Source organism: Podarcis gaigeae (genome assembly GCF_964106915.1).
Source record: "Podarcis gaigeae genome assembly, chromosome: 8".
In the NCBI taxonomy this organism is placed as follows: domain Eukaryota; kingdom Metazoa; phylum Chordata; class Lepidosauria; order Squamata; family Lacertidae; genus Podarcis; species Podarcis gaigeae.
The window spans coordinates 7,296,453-7,314,004 of NC_139684.1; the positions used below are offsets into that span (position 1 = coordinate 7,296,453).

General features: G+C 46.7%; 1 protein-coding gene and 1 long non-coding RNA gene across 4 annotated transcripts in view; one reads left to right on the forward strand and one right to left on the reverse strand.

Annotated features, from left to right (window-relative positions):
• HVCN1 (hydrogen voltage gated channel 1) overlaps positions 1-17,552 on the reverse strand; it is a 33,317-nt gene that overhangs the window by 1,487 nt on the left and 14,278 nt on the right. For all 3 annotated transcript variants that reach the window (XM_083753443.1, XM_083753441.1, XM_083753442.1), the window contains exons 2-5: positions 12,542-12,777; positions 5,243-5,347; positions 3,000-3,231; positions 81-193 (exon numbers count right to left, since the gene is read on the reverse strand). In XM_083753443.1, the coding sequence (XP_083609569.1) occupies positions 81-193; positions 3,000-3,231; positions 5,243-5,347; positions 12,542-12,739 (648 nt within the window). In that variant the 5' untranslated portion in view covers positions 12,740-12,777. The remainder of the gene's footprint in view (positions 1-80; positions 194-2,999; positions 3,232-5,242; positions 5,348-12,541; positions 12,778-17,552) is intronic.
• Positions 929-2,618, forward strand: LOC310851246. Its single transcript, XR_014567646.1, has 2 exons — positions 929-1,174; positions 2,153-2,618. It is a non-coding gene; the product is annotated as an uncharacterized lncRNA (long non-coding RNA).

Genomic DNA, 17,552 nt, shown 5'->3' on the forward strand with positions numbered 1-17,552 from the left:
TGCTTCTGTGACTTAATTTCAAGCCGACTCAGTTACACGCAGCTGGATCAGAGCTTCAGCCACTGAAAATACGGCCTTACCTTCTCTGCACAGCTAGCTTCCATCTCCTGGACCTTTAGGGTGAGTTGCAGGTTGGCTTGCTTCAGCTTGGACATCTGCTGCTCAGACCGTGTTTTCACCGACAAGATGATTCCTTGGGGAATGGATACAGAGGACAAGAAAGTTAGCCAGGCCCTATTGGCTGAGACCCAGGGATCACTTTCACGAGCTCTTTACAGCGGTTATCCTCACAACTGTCCTCTAGGATGTTCCTCTCACTGGAAAGAGGAGAGGGAGGATGGAGAGGAAGCAGCTGGAGCTGAATCAAGGCCCTCCAGCTGCAGGTCCAGTTTTATCTGTTGGTTTGGGACGCGGGTGGCGCTGTGGGTTAAACCACAGAGCCTAGGACTTGCCGATCAGAAGGTCAGCAGTTCAAATCCCCGTGATGGGGTGAGCTCCCGTTCCTCGGTCCCTGCTCTGCCCACCTAGCAATTCGAAAGCACGTCCAAGTAGATAAATATGTACCGCTCTGGCGGGAAGGTAAACAGTGTTTCCGTGCGCTGCTCTGGTTCGCCAGAAGCGGCTTAGTCATGCTGGCCACATGACCCAGAAGCTGTACGCTGGCTCCCTGGGCCAATAAAGCGAGATGAGCGCTGCAACCCCAGAGTCGGTCACGACTGGACCTAATGGTTAGGGGTCCCTTTACCTTTACCTTACCTTGCAAGCAGACTGGTATAGCCAAGCGTTATGGGCTAAGTCACAAGAACCTGCATGTGGAAATAGTCTCAGCAGACCCAAGGGAAGAATGGCGATGGAGGAGGCAGGAAGGGTGAAAACAAGGCAGTGTGTGTGTGTGTGTGTGTGTGTGTGTGTGTGACAAAGCCACTCCTGTTAGGAAGGGCCTGGAGGCCTGGGGAGAGAGGTCAAGGATAACCAGGAAGAGAGGACTGGATTTGAATGATTCAGAAGTCTCTGCACTTCCTCTGCCCACAATCAAATTCTGCTATACAACCTACTTTAGAACAATGGATCAAGGATACTGATTGCCAATATTCTTTCTCATGTGCTCACAGAATTTGCTCTCTAGTGTTTTTTTTAGTTTAACATGCGTTTTCTAGATATGCCACATACAGTGGTGCCTCGCAAGACGAAATTAATTCGTTCCGCAAGTTTTTTCGTCTTGCGAGTTTTTCGTCTTGCGAAGCACGGTTTCCCATAGGAATGCATTGAAAATCAATCAATGCGTTCCTAAGGAAACCGCCTTCAGTCCAGGTCCGGGGACAGTCTGTCCCCCGACCTCTTCTGAAGGCTGGGGGGGGGGGACAAGGGCTTTTCTTCCCACCCCCAGCATTTTAAAAAACCCCGGGACAGCAGAGGACTTCTCCGCTGTCCCGGGGTTTTTTAAAATGCTGGCGGGCGGCAGCGCTGCCGCCCACCAGCATTTTAAGATCGCCCCGGACAGCGAACTTCTCCGCTGTCCCGGGGCAATTTTAAAGCCCCCGGGAAGGCAGGCGGGGGGGGGAGAGCAAAGACTTTCACTCCCCGCCAGCCTTCAGAAGAGGTCTTCTGAAGGCCGGTGGGGGGCGAAAGTCTTTGCTCCCCCCCCGCCGCCTGCCTTCAAAAGCCGTCCGGGAAAGCGGAGAAAGCGCAGCGCTTTCTCCGCTCTCCCGGGAAGGCAGGCAGGGGGGAGCAAAGACATTTGCCCCCCGCCGGCGTTCAGAAGAGGTCCAGGACCTCTTCTGAAGGCCGGTGGGGGGCAAAAGTCTTTGCTCCCCCCCGCCGCCTGCCTTCAAAAGCCGTCCGGGATAGCGGGAAGCGCTTCCCTGCTATCCCGGACCGCTTTTAAAATGCTGGCGGTGGGGAGCAAAGCCTTTCGGCCCCCGCCAGCCTTCCTGGACCTCTTCTGAAGGCCGGAGGGGGGGGGAAAGGCTTTGCTCCCCACCGCCAGCATTTAAAAGAGGTCCCCGGAGATTTCCCTATGGGCTTTCTTCTTGCGAAGCAAGCCCATAGGGAAATTCGTCTTGCGAAGCACCTCAAAAAACGGAAAACCCTTTCGTCTAGCGGGTTTTTCTTCTTGCGAGGCATTCGTCTTGCGGGGCACCACTGTATCTAGGTCATTTGACAAAGTATCACCAGGCCTTTTCCAGGGCCAGATTTAACCACCTCCCTCCTACAGTACAAAGAGGCATCCCATGTGAGGACTGTTTGTGACCTTGTGGAGATAGGAAGTCAAAACTTTGGGTCAGGTCTTTGTTGAATGTAATCTTCATAGAGAAGGTCACAAGAGATTATTCCCTGCTCCAAAATATGGAAGCAGCTTGGAAGGACACTGGAACAGTACTCGGCTGATACAAACAAGTTAATAACAGAGATAATGGCCAAGTTCCTGTTCTCTACTGAAAGGTCTTGTACACTGATTCTAACCGCAATTTGTATCTCAAATTTTATCTTTGTACTATGTACTGTGTAATATATGTTTTAGTCATTTGCTTCATATTGTAAGTGAATGTTTTAAATTGTCAACTGTTCTATTTTAATGGGTCTGTGGCCAAATAATAAAATGATTAAGAAGAAGTCTAGCTGCAAGTTTGTTGTTCAGGCAATACTTGGGACAGCAAACAATAAAGAAGAGAAGAAGAGTTTGGATTTGATATCCCACTTTATCACTACCCAAAGGAGTCTCAAAGCGGCTAACATTCTCCTTTCCCTTCCTCCCCCACAACAAACACTCTGTGAGGTGAGTGGGGCTGAGAGACTTCAGAGAAGTGTGACTGGCCCAAAGTCACCCAGCAGCTGCATGTGGAGAAGCGGGGAATCGAACCCAGTTCCCCAGATTACGAGACTACCGCTCTTAACCACTACACCACAATGGCTTTCTTCAAGAAATTCCTGGATGGGTATTAGTGCCTGTGCACTGTGAATGGTTCCATACCAAAATCCATCTATTCCTCAAGATTTACCATTTATAATCCTGGCCACTCTCCACAGTCTAAGAAGGATCAGTAATCCAAGTGCTTCAAACTCATGCTCCCGGAAGAGAAGAACAATGTCAAGAACGAATGAGATGATGACAACAATGGCGTCCAGGACCTCAAACTTGTGATGGAAGAACTCCAACCGATAGACAAAGAGTTTGAAGAAAATCTCCACCAGAAAGAGGGTGAGGATGCTAAGGCTCAGGTAGTGGAACACCTGCCAGGGTGCAAAGAGGGCAAGGCAAAAGTTAATACACTTTTAACAACACCTGGAGAGCAAGCAGTAGATTTTGAGTGAGGATAATAGTAGTAGTAGTAATAATAATAATAATAATAATAATAATAATAATAATAATAATAATTTTATTATTTATACCCTGCCCATCTGGCTGAGTTTCCCCAGCCACTCTGAGCGGCTCCCAATAGAGTGTTAAAAACAATACAGCACTAAATATTAAAAACTTCCCTAAACAGGACTGCCTTCAGATGTCTTTTAAAAATAGGATAGCTGCTTATTTCCTTGACATCCACAGGGCGGGCGCCACTACCAAGAAGGCCCTCTGCCTGGTTCCCTGTAACCTCACTTCTCGCAATGAGGTAACCGCCAGAAGGCCCTCGACGTTGGACCTCAGTGTCCGGGCTGAATGATGGGGGTTGAGACGCTCCTTCAGCGATACTGGACCGAGGCTGTTTAGGGCTTTAAAGGCCAGCACGAACACTTTGAATTGTGCTCAGAAACGTACTGGATATACAGTCATACCTTGGAAGTCGAACGGAATCCGTTCTGGAAGTCCGGTCAACTTCCAAAATGTTCGGAAACCAAAGCACGGCTTCTGATTGGCTGTAGGAAGTTCCTGCAGCCAATCAGAAGCCCTATCGGATGTTTGGCTTCCAAAAATAGTTCGCAAACCAGAACAGTCACTTCCGGGTTTGCAGCGTTCAGAAGCCAAAACATTCGGGAACTAAGCGGTTCGAAAACCAAGGTACGACTGTACTAGTTTTATCCAGTGGCCCTTTTGCTGCTGAAATCCAACCTAGCCGATGCAATATTTACAGCACTTGTTCCAAGATCTGTTTGCAGAACAGCACAGGGATGCTATTGCTTCACCCAGAGTTTCAAATACTTTCCCCAGCTTTAGATTCTACCATGGGGAAGAGAAATACCTACTGGAGCTAAATCTACCTTTATTCCACAAAGCATTTACAGCCCTATAAAGTCTTAATTTTCTGGAAGGGAGAAAATCCCCAGAGATCAACCCGTTTTGCATTTGTGGAAGGGCCCGCCCCCTTCCACTGAGAACTCCACACGCCATGCAATATACTCTGAACTGTACAAAACATCTAGGCATAAAGATTCAGAGGAATATTTAGCATTGCTTGCTACCCTCATTGTTATGGATAAGATTAAATATCCATTATCTAGTTCCAATAGGTCTGCAACATCTAATGTAGCTAAATTTACAGTAGAGGCTGCTCAACTAACAAAACACCTTCTGGCCTCCCTTGAGATCTAAGATTCTGTTTTTTTAATGTATGTTTCATTTATTATACAGGTCAAGTTTTTATCTTTATATAGCGTTATTTGATATATTTCAGGTTCATACATTTCTGCTTGGCTCCAACCTGTAGCAGGATGTGGGTGGCACTGTGGGTTAAACCATAGAGCCTAGGGCTTGCCAATCAGAAGGTTGGCAGTTCGAATCCCCGCAACGGGGTGAGCTCCCATTGCTCGGTCCCTGCTCCTGCCAATCTAGCAGTACGAAAGCACCTCAAAGTGCAAGTAGATAAATAGGTACCGCTCCAGCGGGAAGGTGAACGGCGTTTCCGTGTGCTGCTCTGGTTCTCCAGAAGCGGATTAGTCATGCTGGCCACATGACCCGGAAGCTGTATGCCGGCTCCCTCGGCCAGTAAAGCGAGATGAGCGCCGCAACCCCAGAGTCAGCCACGACTGGACCTAATGGTCAGGGGTCCCTTTACCTTTTACCAACCTGTAGCAAACTATGGGATGTGTGGGTCACATGTACATACACACCTTCCCATATTTGCTTCACAGAGAAAGGGCACTACACAAATCTCTTCAAGTATATATATGCATCTTTACAGGTCTAGCAACTGGCTTATTTTAAAAATGAGAAGTTAAGGTTCTGAGGAAGGTGGATTCTACACTTCACAGAATTGCAACACATGAACCATGATTTATATGCAGATTCCTCCCCTATTGCCCTTACCTTGGGTGCAATCTCGTGTTTGTCAGGGTGGATGATTTTCAAGTCCAAAAGCAGTTCTCCGAGGACCAGTATGGCGTCCAAAATAACCAGGCAGACAACTAAGATCTGGGAGAGGAAGAATCAAGACCAGAATAAATATGCAAACCTTTGAAGCCAAGCAGAAGATTGCAAAGTCGAGGCTTGGTGTTCATCAGCCATGGAAGAAAGGTGGCAGCTGGCTCTGCACCAAGGAGACCTAGAGAATGACTTGACCTTGGGCAGCTCACTGTCTGTCAGCCTAGTGCAGGGGTCAGCAAACTTTTCCAGCAGGGGGCCAGTCCACTGTCCCTCAGGCCTTGTTGGGGGGCCGGACCATATTTTGGAAAAAAATATGAACGCATTCCTATGCCCCCCAAATAACCCAGAAATGCATTTTAAATAAAAGGACACATTCTACTCATGTAAAAACACCAGGCAGGCCCCACAAATAACCCAGAGATGCATTTTAAATAAAAAACACACATTCTACTCATGTAAAAACACCAGGCAGGCCCCACAAACAACCCAGAGATGCATTTTAAATAAAAGGACACATTCTACTCATGTAAAAACACCAGGTAGGCCCCACAAATAACCTAGAGATGCATTTTAAATAAAAGGACACATTCTACTCGTATAAAAACACCAGGCAGGCCCCACAAATAACCTAGAGATGCATTTTAAATAAAAGGGCACATTCTACTCATGTAAAAACCCGCTGATTCCCGGACTGACCGCAGGCCGGATTTAGAAGGCGATTGGGCCGGATCCGGCCCCTGGGCCTTAGTTTGCCTACCCATGGCCAAGTGTACCTTGCAGGAAAGTTGAGAGACTCCAATGAGGATTCCTCTTTAAAACCACACGGAATTGCTTAGAGCTGGGATGCAAGTTTAACGATACTGTTCTCCATTTGGGATAACCAGGGCCGTCTTAAGCATATCCGGCGCTGTGGTTCAAAGATTCCACCTGCGGGCCCCCCCCCCCCATTTCCCAGAGTTGCTCTCCTCCCGCAGAGGCTTGGGAGGCAAGCTGCATGCCTGCCACCCATATGGTTGACTGGGCACAGCTGGCGGGCATGCAGGGAAAAGCAAAGCAGCGCAGCTCCCCCACTCACTGGGACGCCCCTGAGGCCAGTGCCCTGGCGCAATGCACCAGTAAGCCCAATGTACGGAAGTGAGAGCTGGACCATAAAGAAGGCTGATCGCGGAAGAATTGATGCTTTTGAATTATGGTGCTGGAGGAGACTCTTGAGAGCCCCATGGACTGCAAGAAGATCAAACCTCTCCATTCTGAAGGAAATCAGCCCTGAGTGCTCACTGGAAGGACAGATCCTGAAGCTGAGGCTCCAATACTTTGGCCACCTCATGAGAAGAGAAGACTCCCTGGAAAAGACCCTGATGTTGGGAAAGATGGAGGGCACAAGGAGAAGGGGACGACAGAGGACGAGATGGTGGGACAGTGTTCTTGAAGCTACCAGCATGAGTCTGACCAAACTGCGGGAGGCAGTGGAAGACAGGAGTGCCTGGCGTGCTCTGGTCCATGGGGCCATGAAGAGTCGGACATGACTAAATGACTAAACAACAGCAGCAACAACAAGATACATACCTGGCTTCCTTGTGCCATTGGCAAGGAGCTCTGCTGGGGCAGCCAGAGGAGCCTGCCCACCTCGCTGCCACCCAGAGAAGCAGAGAAGGTGCATCTAGATCAGTGTTTCCCAAGCTTGGCCCTCCAGCTGTTTTTGGACTACAACTCCCATCATCCCTAGCTAGTAAGACCAGCAATCAGGGATGATGGGAATTGTAGTCAGAAAACAGCTGGAGACCCAAGCTTGGGAAACACTGATGTAGATGCACCCCTGTTCCCTGTCTTCCTAGACTAAACCACTTTCCCAGAACTGAGGAAGGCAAAGGGGAAATTAGGTTGAGGGGAGAGTTTGTGAAATTACAAAAAGTATACTGAATCAAAAATTCAACGTTGACCAAAATTAGTTTGTACATTAGTTGGAAAATAGCTCTGGATTTTCACATTTTGGGCTATTGTGTACAATCAGGTTTTTTCCACATCACATTTTCTACCCACCTTCACCAGGATGGTGGTGTACTATACATTTTTAAAATCACTTTATTTTAAAACCGCATGTGTGTGTTTTTTACTATAAAGGTAAAGGTAAAGGTACCCCTGCCCGTACAGGCCAGTCTTGACAGACTCTGGGGTTGGTGCGCCCATCTCACTCAAGAGGCCGGGGGCCAGCGCTGTCCGGAGACACTTCCGGGTCACATGGCCAGCGTGACAAAGCTGCATCTGGCGAGCCAGCGCAGCACATGGAAACGCCATTTACCTTCCCGCAAGTAAGCGGTCCCTATTTATCTACTTGCACCCAGGGGTGCTTTTCGAACTGTTTTTTTACTATAGTACCACCCATTTTATAGAGACTCAAACCCTGACATTTGAAAGCACTTGATTTTCCTTATGTGGAATTTCCATAACGTGATCAATTCCTTTGCTGGAGATTAAAGGTGTGTGTACACACCATTTCACTTCTGGTTTACAAATGAGTCAGGTATGTTAAGGTACCAGTACATAAAATGAAGTAAGAATAAGAAAATTGCAAAACGGGCCATTTGCCAAGAGGCCTGCCAAGTGGGCGAATATTGCACAATTTAAGGACAGATTTAATGGGAAGATACTCAGTGGGAGATCATATGCTTTGCATGCAGAAGCTCCCAGTCTCAAGCCTTAGCATTTTCAGGTAAGGTTGGGGAACAGTCCTGTCTGAAACCCTGAAGTGCTGCTGATAACAATAATAAGCTAAATTACTAGGCACTTCCTGCATTTCTATGGCTGCCTGGCTCCCCTTCCATCTATGCTTTTCCTAAACTGGCTCCATCCATTTGCTTTCCACTAACATGCAAGGTTCCATGCAATGTGCAGTACCTCTGATGGATTTTTATACGGATTGTCCATTGCCCATTTCAGCTGCATCAAGTTTGCAGAAAAGATCTTGGCCAACGTATGCTGCTGGCTCAGCTTTTCAGAACAGGCCAGCATCTGTGAGGGTGTTGAGCCCAAGCACTGAGGACCGGCATGAAATCCACAGATCTGCCTCATCATTTGACAGATGCCAATTAAACTCTGTCCAACCTTTGCTATTTCCAGGGCCGTCTTAACTATAGGTGCCAGGGATGTGGGGCAGGGCCGAGAGTCCGGGGCCCAAGAGTTGGAGTTTGGGGAAGATCCATTGGTCGGAGCACTGCAGCAGGCTCTTCTGCTGCGGGCAGCTTTGCGCCGCCCTCCTGCGCATCTGGGATTGGCGTGGGGCCACGGAGAGGCCCACGCTGCTTATACCACAAGGTGACCAACTTTGCTCAATTGCCGAAGCCTCAGGCTGGCTTGTTGTGCTGGGCCCCCTTTGTTTCCTGTTTTCTTTTCTTGAGCAGAGATAAGTGTGGTGGTGTCCTGAGAGATCTGCATTGGCTCCCAGTACGTTTCCAAGCACAATTCAAAGTGTTGGTGCTGACCTGTAAAGCCTTAAACGGCCTCGGTCCAGTGTACCCGAAGGAGTGTCTCCACCCCCATTGTTCAGCCCGGACACTGAGATCCAGCATTGAGGGCCTTCTGGCGGTTCCCTCATTGCAAGAAGTGAGGTTACAGGGAACCAGGCAGAGGGCCTTCTCAGTAGTGGCACCCGCCCTGTGGAACACCCTCCCTTCAGATGTGAAGGAAATAAGCAGCTATCTTATCTTTAAAAGACATCTGAAGGCAGCCCTGTTTAGGGAAGTTTTTAATATTTAATGCTGTATTGTTTTTAACACTTTATTGGGAGCTGCCCAGAGTGGCAGGGGAAACTCAGCCAGTTGGGTGGGGTATAAATATTAAATTATTTATTATTTATTATTATTAAAAAAGGTCCACAACTCTGGGGAACCTTTGCTTTAAAAAGTTCAGCAACTTTGGAGCCCCCCAGTTAAAAAAGGTCAAAAATTCTGGGCAACGGGGGGGGGCAGATCTTTGTACCCGGGCGTCACATATGTTTAAGACAGCCCTTGCTATCTTCTTCCTGATGCTAGAGAAAAAGGGTAAAGTCAACAACTGCAGCTTTATACAACTACAGCAGGAACCAGGACATCAGGTTTTAGAGTTCGGACTACAGAAAAGGTAAACTTAGCTGGAACAGTAAGTTGCACAGTTGCAAATTAATTTTTCCTTGGCCCTGTCACATATATTGCTATGCTATTGCAACTGGATTTTTTCTTTATACAGTGATGCCTCGCAAGACGAAAAGAATCCGTTCTACGAGTCTCTTCGTCTTGCGGTATTTTCGTCTTACGAAGCAACCCTATTAGCGGCTTAGTGGATCAGCGCTATTAGCGGCTTAGAAAAAGGGGGGGAAAGCGAAAAAACTCGCAAGACTCGCAAGACGTTTCCGTCTTGCGAAGCAACCCCATAGGGAAATTCGTCTTGCGAAGCGCCTCGAAAAACGGAAAACCCTTTCGTCTAGTGGGTTTTTCGTTTTGTGAGGCATTCGTCTTGTGGGGCACCACTGTATGTTGATTTACGACCTAGGGATAATTGTAGGTGAGCATTCTACTAGCAATACAAGCTGCCCATTCCCATCAAAATACTGTGGAATTTATTCTACCAGCTGCTCCATGGCAACATCCGAAGTCACAGCCTGTTCCTGGGTTTTCTGCGTCTGCTAGTAAAATGCTTTCAAAAAGTTTGTACGGTGCTTTCTGTTAGCAGCAGTCAGTATTCCATGAGCATGTGCCGCCTGCAATGTCTTGTCATTCACAACAAAACCTCTTAAGTTATGTTGAAGATGCGCTCCCTGCCCTCTTTCTAACAGATGAGGCATAGATTCCAGTTCAGGAGCTTTGTGTTTTGTCTTGTGGTTCTGTCTGAAGCTGGTGCAAATGCAGTGGCGTAGCATGGGGGGTGCAGGGGGGGCCAGCCACACCGGGCGCAACATCTGCCCCTACCTGGCTCGAGTGCTAAAATCCATGGGTTAGGGGGCGCAAATTACTTGCCTTGCCCCAGGTGCTGACAACCCAGGCTACGCCACTGTGCAGATGATGATTCAGCTGGTGATGGTCTCTTTGACAACGCGGCCTTCCTGGCTGTTTTAGACCTTGAGGAGAAGAAGACTTGTGTATTTCTTTCAATTTCACACCCCAGGGAAGCAGGACCCCACAACATTGCTATGCTGAGTCAGTGAATTTTGCCTCTGAACTTGGTTCTTTCCAAGTTTGCAAGTCCTTGCATGCTTCAGGTCTCACACCCTCATGGGTGAACTCTTGACAAAAATACAGTGGCATCTCAGGTTAAGTACTTAATTCGTTCTGGAGGTCTGTACTTAACCTGAAACTGTTCTTAACCTGAAGCACCACTTTAGCTAATGGGGCCTCCTGCTGCCGCCGCACCACCGGAGCACGATTTCTGTTCTCACCCTGAAGCAAAGTTCTTAACCCAAGGTACTATTTCTGGGTTAGTGGAGTGTGTAACCTGAAGCGTATGTAACCTGAAGCATATGTGACCTGAGGTACCACTGTACACAGATTTTGGTCTCATAGGTTACCAGCAGGGAACTGACAGGATCCACTGATTTTTACACACAAAGTCTTGTAAAAGGAGGTGAAGTGAGTGTGACTGATGAAGCCACAGGGATTGAGTGAAAAAGAATCTAGGATGGGGATCACAAGATCCAGACAAAACACTGGATCAAACAACTCTCAGGTATCTTTCTAATAACTGTCTAAGAACTATATAACAACCCATTCTGGGAGATGATTTATAACGAAATGAAAAAGGTATTTAAATATACATTCCTGAAGAAACCAGAGGCCTTTCTCCTGGGCATGGTCGGCCAATTGGTGCCAAAGAAGGACAGAACTTTCTTTATGTATGCAACAACAGCAGCAAGAATACGCATCACAAAGTATTGGAAGACACAAGATTTACCCACCCAGGAAGAATGGCAGATGAAGTTGATGGACTATATGGAATTGGCGGAAATGACTGGCAGAATCCGAGACCAGGGAGAAGAGTCGGCGGAAGAAGATTGGAAGAAATTTAAAGATTATCTACAGAAATATTGTAAAATTAATGAATGTTAGAAAGATGTTGGAATGAAGTTACATGGCTTTAGCAGAAATGCTATAAAGAATTAAGTACAATAGATTGTAAATGGATTAAAGGGAAAAATAAGGTTAGAATGTGTTAAGATAAATTATAGGACAGAAAATTGAGGAAGATGGAAAGGATTTGCTGAAATAATCAATTGAAGTGGAATACAAAAAAGGGAGGTGCGAGGAGGTCGCTGAAACAAGTAAATGAAAGATAATAATATTGAAAGTATTGGAGGTGTTTTTAATTGTTTTTGTCTTGTTTTGTTATGTATATGAAGTGTTTTTGCTTCTGTATTGTATTGTTTTGTTATGTTTAATTCTTTTTCTTTTCTTTTTGTAATTCTTAAATTCTTAATAAAAATTATTAAAAAAAAAAAGAGAGAACTATCAACTATCTTTCTAACTACCCAATTCTGGCCCTCTTTTTCTAACCGCATGATCTCCAGCCTTGCAACTGACCCCCCAAGTCTCTTCCTCAAGTTATCCTTCCCCAAGCTCTACTCTCTTAGCGTAAAGTCTGTGGGTGCAGGCCAGCACTTTCTACAGACTCCTCCCTGGCACTCTCCCAAAGGACATGACAAATACGATACACAATTTCCACGGCATATCTCAGGTGGCTGCAACTGTAGGCTTTGCATGGAGGGCAACCATCTCCCTGACCCAGCTGGGACAAAGTGATTGACCACACTAGTTCAACATAAGGAGGAAAGAATGTGCTTTGAATTTCACACATTTGCAAAACACGTGTCATAAAAGTAATTGCTTTTAAAATTATAATTATGAGCCAAATTTTAAACTTTGAAGTCCAGTGTCATCCTTTAAGAAGGTGATTAGAAAACGTGATATGGAAAAACTGAGTTTTATTGCAGCTCCAAACATGCTTGTAGTGCCTTTGAGGAAAAGACACCCCAAGAACAAAAAAAAAAAAAACAACAAATTGTGATTACAAGGAAAGCGCACAAAGTATTTGGAGACCCCAAGTTGACTAGGAGTTCAATTGCTCCTGCTGGTGGCAATGGCTGGTTATTCATGGTCACCAATTTAACCCTAGAGGCCTCCATCTTCTTTCCCTTCAAAGCTGGGCACTCCATACAACACTGAGGTCTCCTGGCCACCAATGTTTCCATTCACATAAGAGCAGGTACCTGCTACGTACCTGAAATTTGTGTGACTGGAACAACTTCTTCATCACCTCCCGGAAGGTGGGGGTCCTGGGAGAAGAGTCGATTTTGACGGCAGTCTCAGGGGTCTTCGCTTCCTCTTCCATCTCCTCTTCCTCCCATTTCCTGTAGTCATTGTTCCACTGAGCAGGATCATCTCCCACCACAGTGAAATGCTTCAGGTACATAGACATGCTGGCAGCTCAAATGGGCATCACCCTGTAGAAACACACTGTGGAGGGAAAGCTTGAGAGCATCACTGCCTGAGAAGACGACAGCTGGACTTCCTCTAAGGAATGACAATACAAAAGGATAAGAAGAAGAAGAAACCATGTGATCTCACAGTACAAGACTATTTTTTTAAAATGTCTGGATTGTGTGTGGGAGGGAATGATACCTACTTCCCTATTCAGAGTTTGGAAATATCTGAAGCACCCTTGGAGTAAGTAGCATTTAAAAGCAACCAGCAAGTTCCTAGGCTCTGGAGCCGCATGTGGCTCTTTTACACCTTTGCCGCGGCTCCCGGGCGGATACTAGCGAAGGGAGGAGGCGCATTGTGGTGGGCGCTGTACTGGCTGTGACGTCGCATGGGGGCAGTGCGTGCATTAGTCACGCACCGTCCCAACGTCACCTTCCCGCCCGCTGTCAGATCGCGGCTCCGGAGATATATTTGTTTTAAGTGTCGCAATGGTTTTGTGGCTCCCAGTTTTTTTTTCTTCGGGAACGGGTCCAAGTGGCTCTTTTTGTCTAAAGGTTGCAGACACCTGTCCTAGGCCTCATGGTTGAAAAGGTAGATTCAGAACCATTGTTTGGTTAAGCAGGGGTGTTCCTAGGACCAACCGAATGCCCTATGTTTTGTTACCTGCCCTGTGCACAGGTAATGGTGGAGACCATTTATCATGCGTGTCTTTTGTTATTCTTTTTTTTTTAAATAATATTTTATTAAATTTTAGGAATAACAACAAACAGAAAAAAGAAAAAAACACATACACAAAAATATAAAGTTACGAAATACAAAAAATACAAACATTTAACTTATAGAAAAAATAGAAAAAAGCAGAAAAAAGAAAAAAAACACTAAAAAGAAAACACAAAAATCCCTTTTTTAAAATTTCTCCTCTTTGATTCACTTATTTTCCTGACTTCCTCACATCTCCCTTTTTTGTATCCCTTTTAAAAATTATTTCAGCAAATTCATTAAAAATTATTTCAGCTATTCCACCACACAGGGCAACATTCAGCATCCTAAGAATTCCCTTCCCCTGTAAAAGAAGTTTCTAGCCTTTAAGGCTGTAATGGCTGATGGGATAAAAGAAATCAGAGGAAGGGGACATGGGCTCAAGAGTAGGACATCTTGGAGAAAGTCTCATGTTTAATTCCTGGCACCTCCTTTTAAAAGGATCTTGGGTACCAGGGCGGGGAGAGAGGTCAAAAGAGGCCTCAAAAGCCTCACTGATAGAGACTGGGAAGAGCACTGGGGTAAGGTAAAGGAAAAGGACCCCTGGACGGTTAAGTCCACTCAAAGGCAACTATGCGGTTGCGGCGCTCATCTCGCTTTCAGGCCAAGGGAGCCGCCATTTGTCCACAGGCAGCTTTCCGGGTCATGTGGCCAGCGGGACTAAACAGCTTCTGGCGCGATGGGACACCGTGATGAGTGCCAGAGCACATGGAAATGCCATTTACCTTCCCACCATAGCGGTACCTATTTATCTACTTGCACTGGTGTGCTTTCGAACTGCTAGGTTGGCAGGAACTGGGACAGAGCAGCGGTTTGGGGTAATAGCTCAACTTGGTAGAAAGTAGCTTCCTGGTCCCATCAGCACCATACATTGTGTTAAACCACTCCAGGGGGGAATTGTAATTTTGTAAACTGCTTAGAGGTTTTCTTACTTTCAAGTAGTACAGTGGTACCTCGGGTTAAGTACTTAATTCATTCCGGAGGTCCGTTCTTAACCTGAAACTGTTCTTAACCTGAAGCACCACTTTAGCTAATGGGGCCTCCTGCTGGCGCCGTGCTGCCAGAGCCCGATTTCTGTTCTTATCCTGAAGCAAAGTTCTTAACCTGAAGCACTATTTCTGGCTTAGTGGAGTGTGTAACCTGAAGTGTATGTAACCTGAAGCGTATGTAACCTGAGGTACCACTGTATACAAATTTTCAACCAACCAACCAACCAACCACCACCTGCTGCTTTATAAAGAAATAGAAACCAACCAACCAAAAAAACAAACCTCAAAAGCCCCTGTCCAATCCAAGAGGAACAATCTTCATTTTTGGTGGGAGGCAGGGTGGATGGTAGTGGAAGGGTGAGGAGACAAAGGAATAAGGTTTCAAGGCAAGCAAATGGGAGCATGCAGGCATAAGAATATCAGAACAGTCAGGCTGCTGGATCCGACCAAAGGGCCATCTTCTAATCCAGTATTTGGTTTGCCACATCAGCCAACCAGATGCTGCCACAAAGTCCACAACCAGGACTTGGGCACACCAGTCCTCTCCCCAGAAACTGGATACTGTGCCTGGGTAACAGCAGTTGACAGATCATGATACCAAGCTAGACCATGGATCCATTTAGCTTCATAATGGCAAGCCTGGCTGACTGCAGGGGTCGCAGCTGTTGCCTTCTGCAGGCAAAAGAGACGCTTTGCTCTTCCACTCCTACGTTTCCTGAGACTTCATTTTCATTTCAGGTCAAAGACTTGTGACTTTACATTCGAGACAAAGGAAACCAGGGACTTTCCCCAGCTGACAGCTAAAGCTCTTTGCTATGACACAAGGCCGGCTGTCAGAGGGCCACGGTGTCGCAATCTGGAAAAGGCCACCACGTAAAAATCATGCCATGCTCTCAGTGGCGCATCACAGGGGAAATGAAGAATTCCTCCTGCACAGCCTCAAAGGCTGCAGTGCCAAAGGCTAAGGCCAAATAATAATAATAATAATAATAATAATAATAATAATAATAATAATAATAATAATTTATTATTTATACCCCGCCCATCTGGCTGGGCTTCCCCAGCCACTCTGGGCGGCTTCCAACAAAACACTAAAATACAATAACCTATTAAACATTAAAAGCTTCCCTAAACAGGGCTGCCTTCAGATGTCTTCTAAAAGTCTGGTAATTGTTTTTCTCTTTGACATCTGGTGGGAGGGCATTCCACAGGGCGGGTGCCACTACCGAAAAGGCCCTCTGCCTGGTTCCCTGTAACTTGGCTTCTCGCAGCAAGGGAACCACCAGAAGGCCCTCGGTGCTGGACCTCAGTGTCCGGGCAGAACGATGGAGGTGGAGACGCTCCTTCAGGTATACTGGGCCGAGGCCGTTTAGGGCTTTAAAGGTCAGTACCAACAATTTGAATTGTACTGGGAGCCAGTGTAGGTCTTTCAAGACCGGTGTTATATGGTCTCGGCGGCCGCTCTCAGTCACCAGTCTAGCTGCCGCATTCTGGATTAATTGTAGTTTCCAGGTCACCTTCAAAGGTAGCCCCACGTAGAGCGTATTGCAGTAGTCCAAGCCAAAGTCGTAGCCTCACGTCCCGTGAAGTATGCCCCACCTAATCCAACAGGATTTACTTCCGGGTGCTGCATCATAAAGCATCAATTTAAGAGGCAGCAAACAACTCCTTTGCAGACCAACTCAGAATGTGCCCCACTGATCACATCCTGGACTTCTTTTAACAGCTTACATGGTTTGCTAATGTTCACACTGGCCAGATAAGCAAGATCAACAAGGATCAGCTCGCCTTCCTTGTTGAATCACTCTCACCTGACTGGTTAGAATGGAGCCAAGAGCCTTAGATAGATGGTTCTGGGGGACAATTCACTACCCCAAACAATGTTGTTGGCCGTCAAGCACCAGGGACGAAGAGCAGGATGGGGTTCAGGCGCTATTTGTAGACTTCCTGGAGGCAACTAACTGGGCACTTATGGAAGCAGGAGGCTGGTCTAGGTGGACAGCGAACCTGCAGTCCTCCAGATGTTGCTGGACTGAAACTTCCTTCCGCTACAGGTGTCATGGGAAATAGACAAGGAGGATGGAAGGTGTAGGCCAATAACATCTGGAGGACATCAAGTTCCACCTCCTGTCCAGTGCTCTAGAAATTCTGCTTCTCTGGATCTATTTTTGTTCGTAAAACCACCACAGAGCATTCATGGGATCCATCACTGCGCCCGGAGGGCTCAGGTGACAAGGAGCTGCCTGGTTCATCGGCTAAAACTGGGCATAAATGCCTTGGCAACAGAACTCTGTGCTCTGATAACTTCCAGTCTGGGTCCTTGTGACATGCTCTGAAGATGACTCAGAAACTTCAGCTGCTTCTAAATGCAGCAGCCAGATTACTGGGCTGGGGATCCCCAAGAACAAAAATGGCCTTTGTATCAAGGTAGCTGCTTTTCTTGCCAGTTGGTTTCCAGCCCCAATTCAAGGGATTTGAAGCCCCGAGTAACTTGGCCCTGAATTAGCTGAAAGACCTCCTCCTTCCCTATAGACCCACTCAGTGGATAGGGCCATAGCTGTCAACCTTCCCACTTTTGGCAGGAAATTCCCTTATTCCAGCACCGTTTCCCGCTGCCATTCCGGATTGTTAGATATCCTGTAGACTGTCCCCGGGACAGGTGAGGCTGCTGATCCCTTATTTTCAAGGCTGCTGATGCCTTATTTTCAAATCTGAAAGTTGACAGCTATGTCTTGTGCTCATGTTCTGCTGCCTAGTTTCCCACTGGGTTCCCATCTGGTTGGCCACTGCAAGCAGCGCCGGATTCACGTATAAGCTAAAAAAGCTATAGCTCTCTTGGGGCCCCCAAAAAGATTTAATGGGAAAAAAACCCCCTGGGTGTACATTTCCAAAATATAAGATAAAAAACAAATGAAATAAAACCTACAAACAGAAACAGTGCTTTGTGTTGCGTAGGCTCCTATGATGTAAGTAAGGGCTAGCAGATTGCTAGCCTGCTCCCTAAAATATCACTGGTTTGCTCCTTTCTATATATAGGGTGCCTACATTCTGCATGGACTG